The 17,842-nt window shown below is 47.0% G+C and overlaps 1 protein-coding gene across 3 annotated transcripts in view; it reads left to right on the top strand.

Annotated features, from left to right (window-relative positions):
• LOC8086455 overlaps window positions 1–16,876 on the top strand; it is a 61,058-nt gene extending 44,182 nt beyond the window's left edge. For 2 of the 3 annotated variants that reach the window (XM_021462763.1, XM_021462762.1), the window contains 5 exons: window positions 3,079–3,133; window positions 3,909–4,034; window positions 9,079–9,192; window positions 15,908–16,027; window positions 16,204–16,876. In XM_021462763.1, the coding sequence (XP_021318438.1) occupies window positions 3,079–3,133; window positions 3,909–4,034; window positions 9,079–9,192; window positions 15,908–16,027; window positions 16,204–16,269 (481 nt within the window). In that variant the 3' untranslated portion in view covers window positions 16,270–16,876. The remainder of the gene's footprint in view (window positions 1–3,078; window positions 3,134–3,908; window positions 4,035–9,078; window positions 9,193–15,907; window positions 16,028–16,203) is intronic. The other variant, XM_021462764.1, reaches the window with a different exon arrangement.

Raw genomic sequence — 17,842 nt, 5'->3', positions numbered from 1 at the left:
TGACCTATAACTCTTAGCACTAGAGAACGACATTCTCACGTCCCTTCTAGTGATGTATATCTGGGCTAGTCTTTCGTCAACACCCCGTAAATACCTGAATTATGTCAGACGAAGAGTTCTAGTCAGCCTCTCAATGCGCTTGCCATACGCTGTCCAGCTGAGACAGGTGGCGTAGGTGTCCACCTCTCTCCACCTCTCTCCGGCACCTCTCTCCGCCAGACAGCCTACGCCAAGCGCATTGTGGAGCTGGGCGGTCTCACCGGCTGCAACCCAACCCACACTCCTATGGAGGAGAGGCTGAGGCTGAGTCGGGAGAGTACGGAGGAAGAGGTGGACGCAACGCAGTACCGGCGCATTGTGGGCAGCCTTCACTACCTTGTCCACACGCGACCAGACTTGGCGTTCGCCGTAGGCTACGTCAGCCGGTTCATGCAGCGACCGAAGACGGAGCACCAGCAGGCCGTGAAGAGGATCCTCCGCTACGTTGCGAGCACCTCCGACTACGGTTTGCACTACCCGAGGTGCCCCGGTGTGGCACATTTCATCGGGTACAGTGACAGCGACCACGTCGGCGACATCGACACGAGCAAGAGCACCAGCGGGACGCTCTTCTTCCTCGGCAAGTGTCCGATCAGCTGGCAGTCGGTCAAGCAGCAGGTGGTGGCTCTGTCCAGCTGCGAGGCAGAATACATCGCAGCCACTACCGCTTCTACTCAGGCTCTGTGGCTGGCTCGGCTGCTTGGCGATCTCCTTGGCAGAGACGCAGAGGCAGTGGAGCTCAGGGTGGACAGCAAGTCCGCCTTGGCCTTGGCGAAGAATCCAGTCTTCCATGAGCGCAGCAAGCACATCTGGGTGAGGTACCACTTCATCAGGAGCTGCCTGGAGGAAGGGAGCGTTCGGGCCAACTACATCAACACCCAAGACCAGTTCGCCGACTTTCTGAGCAAGTCCCTTGGGCGAATCAAGTTCCAGGAACTTCGCGCCAGGATCGGGATGGCTCAGATACCCCACAAGGAGCCACACAAGACTTAGGGGGAGAATGATGGATAAGTCTCTGTTGGCTGGTTGTGGGCTGCAGTAGGCAGCACATGGTCCTTGTGTAGGACAGCATCCTTGACTGCTTTTAGGAAGCAGACAGTATCTTGACTGCTTTTAGGACAGCAGTTAGCATCTGTAGGACAACATCTTAGACTAGCATCTTGGCATATGTTGGCTGGTTAGCAGCCCTATAAATATGTATCCCCAACCCCTCAGGTTGATATAGCATTGTGTGAGAAATAAACCCAGAAAATTGCCCCAACTCTGTGTGCTATCCTCTCATTGAGAGTAAGGATCCTGCTCACACCTAGAGCAAAGATCCAGCGAAACATGGTTGGTTCAAGCTCTGGCATGGATAGTGGCTAGGCTTCTGGAAGAAATCGTCCGCCAGGACGTTCGACAGCAGCAGGGTGGGACGGGTTGATAGCGGTGGAGGATGCAGGAGTGCATGGTCGGGCACGATCTGCCTTGGCCGTCACCATAGTGACATGGGGTTAGTTTGTGGCTAGGCCTGACCACCACCAGAGCTGTGGGGACGAGGTGCGGTCTGGCAGCGAAGAGATAGAGAATCTGACGTTGCGACCCACACTAGAACCATGACAAGGGCGACAAATCAATAGGATGTGCTGCCTAAACAAGGGCACTGCCCCTGGCGGAGGTACTCGAGCTCCGCGGGTGCACATGTTGTGGAAGCGATATTGTGCCCTAGATCTGAATCTGAACTCGTGTTACCATGTACTCCATCTCAAATTATAAGTCAGTCCAAGAATCTTGGAGGGTTAAAGTATCTCAAATTTGACCAAATTTATATGATAAGATAATAATATTTATGATACCAACTATTCTTTATTAATTATATTTTCATAGTATATGTATTTGATATCATAAATCTTTGTAATTTTTTCTATTTATTTTCTCGAAAACGCAGGAGAGCTGCGTTTCATTATATTAAGAAGAGAGAAAAGGGCGAGAGCCCAAACAACACAACACACACCACACAACACAAACACACTCACACTAACACTCACACTCACACTCACCCTCACCCTCCAACAGAACAAAGATTACATTTGCACCGATGACAGAAAGAACACAAGGCGACCAAAACTAAGCTAGACAAGCTAACTACTAGGGAGGAGGGCAGATAAGAAAGAAAGCCCTCGAGCCCCCGCCGCAGACCACATGCGGCGCTCCTCGCCGGCGATGATCAGAGCACCGGCTAAATTTGGATTTGCTCCATCAAAGACACACCCATTACGATGGTTCCAGATAGTCCAAGCTCCAAGAATGATAAGAGAATTAACACCTTGCCTCATCAGCCCATCAACAAAGCTGCTGCTAACTTTCTCCCACCAAGCATGGAAGGACAACTCAGAAGGCTGAGGGGACAGGTTATGAAGTCCGACCTGTCTGAACAGTCTGAACCAAAATTCTCTTGCGAATACACAATGGACAAGCAGATGGTCAATGGTCTCGTCTTCTTGGTCACAGAGAGGGCAGGATTCTGGATGAGGCAACCCACGACGTGCCAAGCGATCAGCTGTCCAACACTTGTTGTGTGCAACCAGCCACATAAAGAAACGACATTTGGGCGGTGCCCAAGATTTCCATATTCTTTCCCATGGTCCAAAAATCGTAGACCCCAAAAAGAATCCATCATACGCCGACTTAGCTGAGTATTGTCCATTAGATGGTCAAATTTGAAATGCTTTGACTCGCCAAAAATACCTTGTTGGTTGTATTACTAAGCCTCTTGGTCAGATTATATAGGAATGCATTGTTTAGGTCCAAAATACTATAATAATACTATTGCCAAGTGGCTACCTGTTTTGGCCACCACTAGACATCAACTTACCCCGAACAAGTGAACAAATTCTGTATGCTTCTTGAAATATAAGAGAGAATACTATAAAGGTTCAATTAATGGTGCTGTGGAACTTATGACCTCTGGGGAACTGTGCTGTACTAGCTGAGCTATGTAACATTATTTTAGTAACCTTTCGATTGTGATATTAATTTATTTTCATTCCTGTTTTGTAGCTACCAAGCTGTTGCATATATTGAAGCATCTGCCGTCATTTACCAAGATGGAAAGGTTATTATGTTCCTTAACCACTGTAGCTCGTCTTTTTTATTTGGTGAAAACACCGCATACTAGCCTACCCTCTAAATGGACAAAACGTTTTTGTTTTTGTAAAAATCTCTGTACTCCTGTGCTATTATGCCATTATTGCTTGTTTGTACAGTGATTTGTGATCCTTTGGTGTCATTGTTGAGCTATGTACGATTAAGGATTAAATGACTTAGGAATTGTGAAATTTGCTGGCACATTTTCAGGTTTGCTTGATTATTATGAATGCTTTCGTTAAGAGGAAAGATTTATCAAAGTATTGTTACATATTACATATCTGTCCTGTAGATTTAGAAATTTGAAGTTTGACAGAAATTCATAATTTTGAAAATGAAAACTACAATCTCTTATCAGTCATAATATTTGGTTGTTAGTAATTTTATTAGTAGTTTTTGGATGGACCTGTAATATTTATCTAGCTGTACAGGAAATAAATACTATAGTGATAAAAATGAACTGAATGCATGCATACTGTGGATGAACAATCTTGTAACGGGGCACAATCCTACTGCTCACTCCTATTACTATACCTCTATCTGTATGGCTGAACAATATGAATTTAACACATTTGTCTCTCATTTTCTGGTTTAAAACTGCTTCGTTAGTAACTTTATATACCTAAAGCAATGATCATCTTATCTGTTATTTTATATAGCATTATTTTGTAATGTTATCATGGAAGCAGTAGTGTATCTGTTAACTACAAGTATGTTCTGATGCCTTTTGAAATCCATTGAAGATTTTAATAGAAGTTGACCATCTGCAAGGAGTGTCAACTCCGTATCTTCAAATTAAAGGGACAAATAAAGACATAGTTACCTCTGCTGGTTCTGCACTCAGCTTGGATGGTTCATACACAACAAAGGTTTGGTTAGGAGTCCTAAAATCAATCAATTCAAAGCATATATATATATATATAGGACGTGTTTTTTCGACACGCGCGTGTAGTTATTCTCATGTCTATATATTTAGATTTAAGGTGTATATTTTTTCTGGAATACGCAGGAGGACTGCGTATCATTGCATTAAGAAAGAAGAAAAGCAGGCTCAGAGAGCCAAAACAAACAACCACACCACAACACACACACACAACCCCTCAGGTGTTTTACATTTTCAAAACACACCTGTTCTTAAAGCGAAAAAGACGACCAAAACCACGACTACAGGAGCTGCTGCTCTCCACCATGGCTAGCAGCAACCAGACCTCTAAGAGTCTTGGCGCCTGCCAACATCCAGTGATCCGCCTCCTCCTGTGCAAGGAGAAGAGCACGATCCAACCTGGGCGGGACACCATTAAACAATATGTTGTTCCTTTCCTTCCAAAGAATCCATGCCCCTAGCATGACCAGCGAATTAAAGCCTCGCCCAACAACCTTGCTGAAAGTGTTTCTAGCTTGCTGCCACCAATCAAAGAATCCCACCGTAGCTGGTGCCAAAATTGCCGCGAGGTGCAACATCCGGTAATCCGAAACGACGGAGTAGCTGGTGCCAAAATTGCCGCGAGAAGACACATGAACAAAGTAGGTGCTGGATTGTTTCATCCTCCTGGTCGCAAAATGGGCAATGTTCCGGATGGGGCAGCCCACGTCGAGCAAGACTATCAGCCGTCCAACAACGATTATGTGCCACTAACCAGAGGAAAAATTTACACTTCCTGGGAGCCCAGTTTCTCCAGATCAGATTGCTTGGCTCAAGGACTGCTCCAAGGAAGAAAGCCTCATACGCTGACTTGGTAGAGAATTCACCTGAAGCCTCAAATTTCCATTTGTGAACATCATCAACCTCGGGCTGAAGCACTACTTCCTGGACCAAGTCCCAAATATCAAGAAATTCAACCAATACTGCTACAGAATGGTGGCCTTGGATATCCTGCACCCAACTATTCTCCATTAGCGCTTCCCTAACAGTGCCCCTTCTTGCCTTCCTTTTTGGTACATGTGCAAAAAGATGAGGGGCCAAAAACTCAATAGAAGACGCATTCAACCATTTGTCGGTCCAGAACTTGGTGTGCGCCCCATTGCCCACCGTTGAGGTAACGGCCAAGGCAAAAAGATCTTGGGCATTCCCATTAGTTGTGACAGGGAATGCTGCCCATGGCTTATCTGGTTCCGTTTTACTTAGCCACAGCCATCGAATCCTGAGAGCCCAACCAAATTTCTGGAGGTCCAAAATACCCAAACCTCCCAATTCCTTTGGACGACTGACCTTGGGCCAAGCAATCAAACAATGTCCACCATTTCTCTCCTTCCTTCCTCTGCATAGGAAATTACGACGAATCTTGTCTACTGCCTTTAAACACCATGGAGGAAGCTCTAATGCAGTAGCATTATAGATTAGTACAGAAGTGAGAACCGATTGCACATATGTAGCACGACCAACCCTGTTCAATAAATCAGCCTTCCATCCTGGCAGATGATCAGCCACCTTTTCAATCAAAGGTTGCAACTGTACTCTAGTTAATTTCCTGAGAGAAAGAGGAAGGCCGAGATATTTGCAAGGAAATTCCTGGATTTCACATGGAAAATGAGTCTCCACCATAGCCAAATCATCCTCAGAACATTGAATAGGTGAGACACAGCTTTTCTGGATATTAGTTTTGAGCCCCATAGCAGCACCAAACAACTGTAACAAAGCATCCATCATTTCGAGATCGGAAGCGACCGGACGAAGAAAAACCACCACATCATCGGCATAAAGGGAGACCCGGTGATGGATACATCGAGTGGAAAGGGGCTGCAGCAAACCTTCAGTGCAAGCTTTTCCAATCAGGTTATTGAGGACATCCATTACCAGAATAAAAAGCATTGGAGACAAAGGGTCGCCTTGCCGCAGCCCTCGTCGGTGCTAAAAGACCTCTCCATGAACCCCATTAAGCAACACCCTAGATGAAGAAGAGCCAAGCAATCCACTGATCATATCCCGCCAAACGAGCCCAAAACCCCTTTTACGAAGAACCTCTATCAGGAAAGGCCACGACACGGAGTCAAAAGCTTTAGAAATCTCCAGCTTCAGAAGGACGCGTGGCTGTTTTTGTTGGTGCAAGAACCTAGTGGTTTGTTGGACAAGAAGGAAATTATCATGGATGCACCGCCCCTTCACATAAGTACTTTGGTTGGCCGACACAAGCTCACTGAGCCTTCCTGCCAAGCGGTTGGCCAGCAGCTTAGTGATCAAGTTGGCAAAACTATGGATGAGACTAATTGGCCGAAAATCCTTAACCACTGTCGCATTGTTCTTTTTGGGTAGGAGGGTTAACAAAGCTGAGTTAATAAGATGAAGGTTCCGGAAATTCCCTCGCTGAATAGCTGCAATGGCTGCCAATATATCTTTCTTGATGATTTGCCAACAAGACTTGTAGAAACGTCCAGTGTAACCATCAGGCCCCGGGGCCTTATCTGGGTGCAGTTGTTTGATGGTAATCCACACCTCCTCATCTGAAAAAGGTTCCTTGAGATCATGTTGGCTCAAATCTAACTCATCCAAATTGATGGTTAAGTCTCGATGGGCACTAGAACCTAAGAGCTGATTATAAAAATCAAAGATTGCAGCAGCCTTGTCTTCATGATTCGTCAGCACCTGCTCCCGTGAAACTATTTTTGGGATGAAATTCTTCCTCTTTCGATGGCGGGCATGAGAGTGGAAGATAGCCGTGTTAGCATCACCATCCTTTAACCAACTAATCCTCGACCTGACCCAAGCAGCTGTTCTCTGGAGGGAACTCAACACAAGAGAATGTTTCTTCAACGAATGCAGCAGCCAAAGCTCCATTTCCGAAAGCTGTCGGGTGTCCTGAGCAATCTGAGTTGGTGAATAATTTCTCTGGCCAGACCAAGCTGAGTACTGATATGACCAATACTTTTTTGGCTCCAACTTTGTAATGCTCGGGTTAATGACTTAAACTTTGGTGACAATGTCTCCAGGGGACAAGGTCTTGTCTCCACCAAACCCCAGGCCTGGGCAACTACCTCCTGAATCCAGCCAATCGAGGCCAAAATGATGCAAATTGGAACCTGCCCTTGCCAGGTAACATATCATTCAGCCCTAAGATTAGAGGGCAGTGATCTGAATCCTGAGATGCTGCACTTTGCAGCAAGCAATTTGGGAACAAATTTTCCCACTCAATTGTGGAGAACACCCTATCTAACTTGCTAAGGGTAGGTGAATGACCGCCACCAGACCATGTGAATTTACGACCAGTGAGAGGCAATTCCCTGAGAGCCATGTCATCCAGAGCACGGCGAAAACGAGCCATGATGGCACGGTTCAGATTTGCACTGTTCTTATCCTCCTTATATATGAGATTAAAATCCCCAGTGACCACCCATGGGCCCTGGCAGTGAGTGCGAATCAAACGGAGTTCCTGTAGGAAATTAATCTTTTCATCATTACCTTGTGGCCCATATACACAAGTTAGCCACCAAGGTTCGCCATCAGCCGGGAGCAAGCGAATCGTAGCACAGTAAGCATCCACCCGAGTGCTATCAGCCGGGCCAATATCTTGCTTCCACGCAATCAGGATCCCTCCACTGGCACCAACAGATGGCCTCACCAAGAAATGACAGAAATCAGGACCCAATGTAGAGAGAACAAGCCGCTGAGAAATAGTCTCCATCTTTGTCTCTTGGAGACAAACAACATCCGCTCTAATGGCCTGAACCAGCATGCGAACAAAGTCTTGACGAGCGGTAGAGTTCAAGCCCCGCACATTCCAAATGAGAATCTTCGCAGGATCCATAAATCACTGGAAATAGAGGTGACCTAGGAGCACAACTCAGCAGGTTGTTACCATCACCTCGGGGCAACTGTAGCCCTCGGGAGGAGACCAACCAAACAAGGCTGCGAGAGCCTGAACATGTGATGCTGAGAGGGGCCCGCTGAACAATTTGGCGTAGTCGTCCATGGTCCTCTGATTGACCAGTTCGCGTTCTAGCTCAATGCCAAGCGAGCGCATAACCGTCTTGTGATGGCCACCATCTGTCATACCCGTGACCTCAGCTTCCAGAGCAGCCGTCCTCCTGCTTCAACGAGGGATAGAGGTGCGAGGAGCCCGTGATTGTCTCTTCGGCACCACAGGTGGCTGGGGGAGCAAACTCTCAGTCTTCTTGGTATGCTTGTCAATGAACTCCTTTTGAGCGTTCACCGGAGAATCAGTGCTAGGACGATGACGTCGAGAATGTACGTGGATGCATGAAGCCGATGGATCTGCTGCACCCAGTGTTCGCAGAACATCGACCTCCCCGATAGAAGCACCAGCCGGGCGCTGTGTAGGTCTGTAGGAATACTCCCACGACACCTCGCGCGAGGCCTTGCAGCAGAGCCACGCCACCGGCACCATGGCCGCTCACCGAGATCTCCCTGCAGGTGCCAGTGGGAGGAGGGCACTGCCGTGGGAGTGGGGGATGAGCGCCTCGGTCATCAGCATATGAGAGCGATTTGAAATGTCCTGAAGAGAGAGAGCAGCGGACAGAGAAAGCAGGGGCTGGGTTCATTATTTTAGTTTTAGATCCCGTCCAGGCTGACATGGGATGGATGGGTACACTCAGCTGGTTGGGTTCGACCATGTAATTGCACTTTGTTCTGGGGCTTTCACTAACTATTGGGAGCCCTAAGCTCCTAATAGTGTGTGTGTGTGTAGGATCATATTTATGTCGACTAGGTCATTTATATCACTCATGCATTAACCTGTTGCTATGCAAAAATATAACTTATATATATAACTTCCTCTGTCCCGAATTAAAGACATTTTGGCATTTCAAGATTCATAGCATTTGCTATGTATCTAGACATAACATATGTCTAGGCGCATAGCAAAAGCTATGAATCTAGAAAAGCAAAAACTTCTTATAATTTGGAATGGAGGGAGTACCTTATTTCTATTTTCAGTTTCATGGTTCCTTGGTGCTATGCAGAGCTATCTTCAAATTATTTTGGAGAGCTTACCAGCTGATGGTAATGTATCTATTGGTATTCACAATCAACAAGCTGCAAGGCTGCAGGAACTGGTTGAGTTCATCCTGTCACAGGTATGTTGCTTTAGATTCCTATGTATGTAAACTATTTGTATACTATACTAGGTCGTGAGGGCAGTAACAATATCAATGCAATGTTTGCAACTGAGAATACTTGTCTGCATTTAGCTACCATATTGTTGACCATTATTGTTTCAATTAACATAGCAGGATGATCATTAGGAAAAAATTAATTTGGAGTCATCCAATTTTTGGGAATTGGGATTATACAATTACTAGTTTTTACTTTGTATCTAGACAATGTATACCTTGGTGCATAGTAAAAGTTGTTGGCTTGATTGGATCTCAGATTTAGATCTGGGAATTATCAGAGGGCAGCTTGGCCCTTGGCCGCTTGGATTGTAAGGGCATGCAATGCTTAGTTTGTACAATGATCCTGCCCCTACTTTTATAGGCAGAGGGCCTCCCTACTTGCTCCAGCATATTCTAACCACTGAAGTGGATGCTGAGCATATTCCTAATACTAGGCTTGGAAGCCATGTAAAGTAAAAGTGTAGAAAAGTAAGATACAAGTGCTTTAGCACTAGGCTTATCTAACATCCCCTCCCTAAGCCTTGTGCCGAGCACTGGAGGTGATCTGCTGTAGCCCAATCCTCTCCCTCATCTCTTGGAATTTGGATTTCCGCAGCAACTTGGTGAGAATGTCAGCCAGCTGATCAGTAGTGGCGATTAGAGTATGTGTGTATTAGGCCCATGGGGCCCTTGTGTATTAGGCCCATGAGGCCCATGTATGACTGATATACAGCCAACCCTTCTAGGTTTGGCCCAATAATCAATTCTGGTCATTCCAACATGGTATCAAGCTAGGGTTTCCTTCCTCCCTCCTTTTCCCAGCAAGCCGCCAGGGTACTCCTCCCCCCCCTCCTACTTTCCGTCCTTTCCCCCTCTCTTCACCTTTGCCTGGGCCCGCATTTTTGACCTTGTACATTGCGACTTATGGACATCTCCTGTCATCAGTATTTCTGGATATAAGTACTATCTTGTGGTGGTTGATGATTATTCGCATTATTCCTGGACTTTTCCTTTACATGTGAAATCTGATGCTTTCCCCGCGCTCCTTCACTTCTTCGCCTGGGTGTCCACACAGTTCGGTAGTTCAGACTGCGAGGGGGGGGTGTTGGAGTATGTGTGTATTAGGCCCATGGGGCCCTGTGTAGGCCCATGAGGCCCATGTATGACTGATATACAGCCACCCTTCTTGGGTTGGCCCAATAATCAATTCTGGTCATTCCAACAACGATGTTTTTTTTAGAGAAAATACAGCAGGGGAGGCCCCCACTGTTTGCTTTACTAAAACAAAATAAAAAAATAAAAGGACAACATTGTACAAAAGAAGTTGCACAAAGAAGGAAGCCCGAGGTGGGTTAAGGAGCTAATCTAGGGAAGCTATATAGGAAAGAAAGACAGCACGCTTATCATCACTAAGTCTATGAGCTTGTGGTGTAGCTTATTCATAGAAGGATATTTTCCAAGATCCAAAGGATGGGCGACCTCTATCGGAAATATAATTATTTCTTTGCTTCCAGATTTGCCAAGCAGTGATGATGAAAGTCTCCATGAAAAAGGGGTTCTGATGTTGAATCTTAGCTTGCTGCATCATTTGGAAAAATTCCGTTGTTAGGTTCCAACTTATTCCAAGCAATCCCTGATAAGTGATACTTGATGCGAATGTGCTTGCTCCTCTCATGGAAGACATGGTTCTTGGCTAGAGCTAGAGCAGACTTGTTAACACCTTCAGCTCAACCACATCCACCTTCGTGCCAAGCTGCCAGCATCCTTGACAGCCATAGCGCCTGAGTTGCTGCAGTGGTGGTGGCGATGTACTCCACTTCACAAGTTGAGAGGGCCACCACCTTCTGCTCAAGGGACTGCCAGGTGACCAAACAATCACCGAGGAAGAACATCGTCCCGGTTGTGCCCTTGTGGTGTCCACATCGCCGGCGAGGTCGCTGTCGTAGTAGCTGACGAAATGCGCCGTGTCGAGGGCCCTTCGGTACTGAAGACCGTAGTCGAGGGTGCCTGCCATGTAGCGCAGGATTCGCTTGATGGCCTGCAAATGCTCCATCGTCGTCTGCTCCATGAGCTGGCTCATGTACCCGAGGGCAAACGCGAGATACACCAGGTGTGGACCAGGTAGCGCAAGCTCCCAATTAGCCATCGGTAATGGGTCGGATCAACCTCCTCCCTTTGCTCGCTCGACTCAGCTTGAGCTTCTCCTCCATCGGCGTGTGCGTCGGATTGTAGTCGAGGATGCGCTTGGTGTAGTGGGTTTGGCAAAGGGCGGTCCCACTGATGTCCTGGCGCACTTCGACGTCAAGGTAGCAGCAGAGGAGGTCGAGGTTGCTCATGTTGAATGCCTTCTTCATCTGCGCCTTGAACACCTCCACCTTCTGCTCTTCAACGCTAGTGATGATGAGGTCGATGTAGATGTTGAGCAGTGTGTCCCTTGCCCTGCTAGTACACCCCCGCCTCGTGTGCGCTTGAAGCCTATCTTCTTGAGCGTGGCATTGAGCTTAATGTTCTAGGCTTGAGGTGTGCCTGACGTAGGCCGTAGAGTGCCTTGCAAAGGCGGTATACCTTCCCCTCTTCTATGGCGACGGCGTGGCCAGGTGGCTGACGCACATAGACCTCCTTGAGGTCACCGTTGAGGAATGTGGACTTCGCGTCGATGTGGCGTACTTGCCACCCCTCTTGAGCCGCCAGCGCGATGACACCGACTGACTCCATGTGCGTTGCAGGGGCGAAGGCGTCGTTGTAGTCGATCCCCTCTTGTTGGATGAAGCCTCGTGCCACCAGTCGCGCTTTGTGCTTGATCACCGCGCCCAACTCGTCCTTCTTGAGCTTGAATACCCACTTCAAGGTGCTGGGGTGGTGGCCGTTAGGCAGTGGCACCAGCTCCTAGGTGTGGTTCTGCTTGACGGACTTGAGCTCCTGCTCCATCGCTGCTCCTGTGCCTCAACATAAGTGATCGGCTCACCGGCGTGTGTGGCGAAGTGCCACCCGGCTAGTCCAGTGGGGATTGCTCTCTGAGGATGTTTGCCACCATGCAGTACCGGAGGGGCTCATCGTTGTCTTAGGCGTCCAGGCGGTCTTTATCATCCTCCAGCGGCATCGCGTACTCAACCTCTGCACTGCGTGCGCTGGTGTCGCAAGGGACGAGGTAGGGGTTGTTGAGGTGGGTCCACTGGTGCGCCGGAGAGGTCGGTTGCGGTGTTCGAGAGGTCGCCGCAGCTACCAATGAACTCGGTTATGTTGTTCGAGAGGTCGCCGCAGCTACCAATGAACTCCCAACCTCCATCGATAGGTTGGCGACCATCGCCAATGGGCTGCCGACCACCGTCGATGGGCTTCCGTGCTCCCCCTGTGGTGATGGCGAGCGCGGCGGAGTTGGAGGGGTCGGCGCTGGTGATGAAGACCCAGACGTCGATGAAGCTGCACCTTGTCCTCAGCACCTCCAGCCCACATGTAGTCGACGGTGAAGTCAATGAAGTCACGAAGCGCGGTCGCCTGCCTGTTGTCCACTGACTTGTTCCATGCCTAGCCGCGTCCTTGATCGAACAGGATGTCGCGCGCCACGTGCACGCGTCGTGACGCCGGGTCCAGCACGTGATAGACCTTGGCCTCCTCTACGTAGCCGATGAAGATCCCTGGCGAGCTGTGCTTGTCGACTTTGACGTGTTTCAACTCATTAACGAAGGCGAGGCAGCCGAAGACGCGCAAGTAGCTGACTGTCGTCGGCTTGTGCCCGTGCTAGGCCTCATACGACGTCTGTCGAGTGCAATGGTTAGCAGGTGTATGGCGGTCATCGCGGCCTCACCTCGTAGACTGCCGACATGCCGTACCGTTTGAGCGCATGCGTGCTGCCACCACTGTTTGATTAAGGCACTAGACCACGCCATTTTGCTGCGGTGAGTAGGGTGCGGAGTAGTGGCGCTGAATCCCCTCGTTGGCGCAATACGCTGTGAACTCTGCTGCTGTGAACTCGCCACCGTTGATCGTGCGGAGCACTTGGAGCTTGTGGCCGCACTCTTGCACGGTTGCCTAGTGGCACTTGATGGCATCTGCAGCTACCGCCTTGGAATCAAGCAGCACGACCCACATGTAGCGGCTGGCATCGTCGACGAGCAATAGGAAGTAGCGTCGACCTCCAGGAGTGGTCGGTTACATTGGACCGCAGAGGTCGCGATGCACCAGCTCGAGCTGCTTGGTGGCGTGGTAGGAGGCTTGACGCGGGAAGGGTCGATGCTTCAACTTGGTCACCACACAGATGTCGTAGCGCTGCGTCGACGTGGTCGACGTAGGGTATGCCATGGCCCAGAACAGTACATGCTGGTGAAGAGGCAGTGCCCCCCGTCTTGGCCTTGAAGATGATCGACCCAACTCCATTGATCTCGATGGTGGAAGCGTCACCAAACTTGATGGAGCCCTTCACGCCAGAGTCCAAGTCGGAGAAGAACTCGCGCCGACCAGTTGTGGTGCGTAGCACCAGTGTCGAGGTACCAGCCGTCAATCTTGTCATTGTTGGCGCCTCTGCCAAGGAAGGCATGGTGGACATGTGCAGAACAAGCCCACGTGGAAAGGGGAAAGCTTGGACCTTTCACCCCATCCCCTACTCAGCTCAACGCACCCATGCACTAGGAACAGAGCAACATCCTCCTCTGCTTGTGCAACGTGTGCCTGCCCACCGCACTGCGGAGGAAGGCAGTATTCCTTGGCCCAATGGTGAGACCTCCTGCAATTGTTGCAGGTGTCATCTAGGGTACCCTTGCGCTTGTTGGCAGCACCGCCATCAACGCCAGCCTAACCCTAGGGCCCCTTCTTCCTCTTGCTGTCGTTCCTTGGAGGAGCCGGACGACCCGAATACTTCCTCCTTGTTGAAGGTGCGCCATTGCTCCATCGTATACAACAGCTTGCCTCTAGCGCCGCCCGGCTTGCGTGAGGGCCCTCCTCACGGTCCTACACCACCTTGAACCGCCCAGTCACGTCCTCAACGGTGATCTTCTCGAAGTTGAGGAGCATCTCAATTGACATGGCGATCTACGCGTACTTCTTCGGTATGCAGCGGAGGAATTTCTCCACCGCGCGCTCCTCGGTGTCGCCGTTGCGCGCCATTGGCTCCATCAGGTTGGTCAGGCGAAAGGCAAAGTCCACGACTTGCTCACCAGGCTAAGAGATGAGGCCTTCCCACTCTCCTCGGAGGCGCTACAATGTTGCCCGGCACATGATCTCTGTCGACGCGTGCCATGGTGATCGATTCTCACACCGGGTTTTTGTTGTGGCCTTGATTACGAGGGAGGCGCCGAGCTCGGTGGGGACAGCGGCACACAATACCTCTAGTGCGTCGTTGTAGCTGATGCCACTGACGTGGACCACCTCCCACAGCCGCCGAGCGTACAGTTTGATCTTCATCAGCAGGCTCCACTCGTGGTAGTTACTTGGTGAGCATCGGCCATGGCGTTCCCGCTTTAGAGTCACAGTAGACCGTATGCAACATAGGGGAGCAGCCGCACCGACCACAACACTGCTCTGGTGACGGCAACTAGCGGCATCGTCGCTCTGGGTTGCGCGATCCTCGGCCGGCTCTGGCTCCCGCTCAATCTTGGCGATGTGCGCTATAGTTGCAGCCACCACGGCGTGAGCCGTAGTTGCTGCCTCTATGGCAGCAAGGCGCGTCGCGTGGTGGTTGGCTCTAGCTCCCACTGCGTCACCACCGGGGTTGATCACCGCAATGGTGGTGGTGTGCTCTCTCGCAACCTGGCTGGCGGTGGACATGGCGCTCGCTCACTCAGGAACCCTATCTTCTCCGATACCAATTGTTGGCCCAATTGGATCTGAGATTTAGGTTTGTGAACTACTAGAGGGCAGCTTAGCCCTTGGCCGCTTGGAATGAAGGAAATGTAAGTGCTTAGTTTTTACAATGACCCTGTCCTAGCTTTTATAGGCAGAGGGCCTCCCTACTTGCTCCAGCATATTCTAACCACTAAAGTGGATGTTGAGGATATTCCTAATACTAGGCTTGGAAGCCAAGGATACAAGTGCTTTAGCACTAGGCTTATCTAACAAAAGATATGTATCTAGAAAATCCAAAATTACTTGGATGGAGTAATTTGCAAATTCGACGAGCTAAATATTCTAAATTGAACGAGTCGAGGAAACTCCTATGCAATTTTCTCCAAAAGGTTCTTTGTTGTAATTTTGTCATATTTGATAAATGTGTCAGTATTGTTGAAGTGCAAGGTTACCTAATTTTGGACCTTTTAAATATTCTTACACAGCCTAGTTTTTTTAGTATGTCATTTTGTTTAAATTCATGTAGCATTTGTACTAATTACAGACAAATTGGTTATAATTTAGTATCCTGTGAATGACTGGTTTCACCGGGAACTCACATATTTGCTGCAAGATCTTGGGAACTGAAACCATAGTCCCAACTGAGAGCAGTAGCGGACACCTCAGTTCTATTTCTCCTTTTTAGTGTGTATACATGGGTAAACAGGCAGCTTTTTCTGGGCCTCTAAAATGTACTGGGCTATTTAGTCGAACAACTGAACGTTATTGTATGTATATACAAGGGTAAGTGGACTGCTTCATCTGGGCCTCTAAAATGTACAAGGCTACTTAGTACTTCAACAACCGTCTGTCTGCTAAAATTTTATGCTTACTGTTCTTTTGAAGTTATTCTCATATACTGCAATCATTACTAATGCAGGGAGGGAGCTTCAATTCAGATTCATCTTCGCCAATGCGAGAAATTTCCTCTACAGATAGTGTTCTTGATGATATGCAGTCCAGGATAAGGAAGCTTGAGAGATGGAATACGATAAACATGGTAATCTTTTAAATTCTAAGTGCTACTTTTTGTATGTTAAAATTTAGCTGATGTGGATTTCTATGTTTGGTACATATCCATGTCACTTGGTGTAATTCTATATATTATATGTTAAATAAATTTAACGTTATGCAAAGTCATTGTTCAACTCTTGACCCACTTAGTTTCATATGCAGGTTTTGTGGACTATATTATTGTCTGCTCTTGTTGGATATTCACTATACCAGAAAAAACGTCACTAGGTGATTCGTTGACCCTCGGGTGAAGAATGACTAATTTTGCTTTGAGTAGTGATCCAAAGGTTTGAAAAAGGACACTACGTTCTCAATTACTCTTTCAGGAAGTCGCATATTGGACTCTCTTTCTGCAAATGTTCAGTTTTTTTTTTCTTCGAAATGCTCTGGTGATGTTTCAGTGCTGATGATACAGATTCTCCGGCAGTTTTACTGATAGGGTAGGACGCATACCTCATTCATGGTGTTTGCAGAAGTTACTTGCGCGCCACTGGCACAAAGTTGTAATGCTCGAAAAAAAATGAAAAACAGCATGTAGTTACAATATCTAAGACGTGAGAGATGGCCAGTGTTCATGCCGTCCCAAATAACCGTCTTATTTGTCTAATCACTCCATGTCTGTAAGATAACGGTGGGAAGGTACAAAAATCTCATGCTGAATGTGTGCTCAGCGCCCTCTATCGTTTTCGTGCATTGTTTAGGATTTTATGTTTTGCTTGGAATCTGATATTTTTCTTGGGGCATGGACCTATGCAAGGTTTCTAGATTTTTGTATCATTCGTGTTTTTATGTGTTTTTCTGGACATGGTACAAACAACAGCTATTCAATACTCAATCCAGAAGACGTTTGACTTTTTTTTGACACCAAACTTAATTAGTCGTCTTATTCAAAAAATTACGCAAAATATCACTTATTTTGTTGTGGCTTGGTTTATTAATAAAAGTTTTTTTCAAAATGATTTAAATTTAACTATGTTTGTACAAATTTTTGAATAAGATGAGTAGTCAAACTTAGAGTCACAACAAGTCAAATGTTATAATTTATGGTGGAGGGAGTAGAATCTTGAAAAAACTTTGTTTTGAAGACGTGGGATGGAAAAAGGTTGTGGAGATCCATCAAAATATTTTGTGCCTATAGTTAATGTGTACTTCATCCATTTCAGTAAAAAAAGTTTTGGACAACGTTTGACGTCTTCTTTCTATATAAAATGTATATTGAAAAGTGATATATGTATATTTTTATGGTTTTCACATTTTTAAACAATATCTTAAAAGTTATTTATGATTTATATTCTTAATGTTTGACACTCCAACCTCATTTATATTCTACCATAGCCGGAGGCTTTTACATATATATCATTATAAAAGTTTGTAATTATTTATAAGTTATTAAAAAAGTTAAAGCTCTCACAGGTGCACTGCTTTGAACTCTTTTGCTCTCTATGCCACTTTCGTCACATTTGACTAAAATGGTACTCCATCCTAAATTGTAATTGTAAGTCATTACAAGAATCTTGGAGAGTCAAACTTTTCTAAGTTTGATCGAATTTATATGATAAAATAATTATTATTATGATACCAACTAAGTATCATTAAATTCTTTCTTAATTATATTTTTATAGTATACTCACTTTACGTTACAATTTTTAGTATTTTTCTCTATAATTTTGGTCAAACGTAAAAATGTTTTGACTCTCCAAGATTCTTGGAATGACTTACAATTTGGGATGGAGGGAGTATTAAATTGTAGGTATGAAAAGTCAAAAATACCCTATGTTTAAATATCCAATTAATATTTTAA

Source organism: Sorghum bicolor, chromosome 6 (assembly GCF_000003195.3).
Source record: "Sorghum bicolor cultivar BTx623 chromosome 6, Sorghum_bicolor_NCBIv3, whole genome shotgun sequence".
NCBI lineage: Eukaryota > Viridiplantae > Streptophyta > Magnoliopsida > Poales > Poaceae > Sorghum > Sorghum bicolor.
Note: the sequence above shows the minus strand (reverse complement) of the source record. Positions and strands in the feature narration are given on the sequence as shown.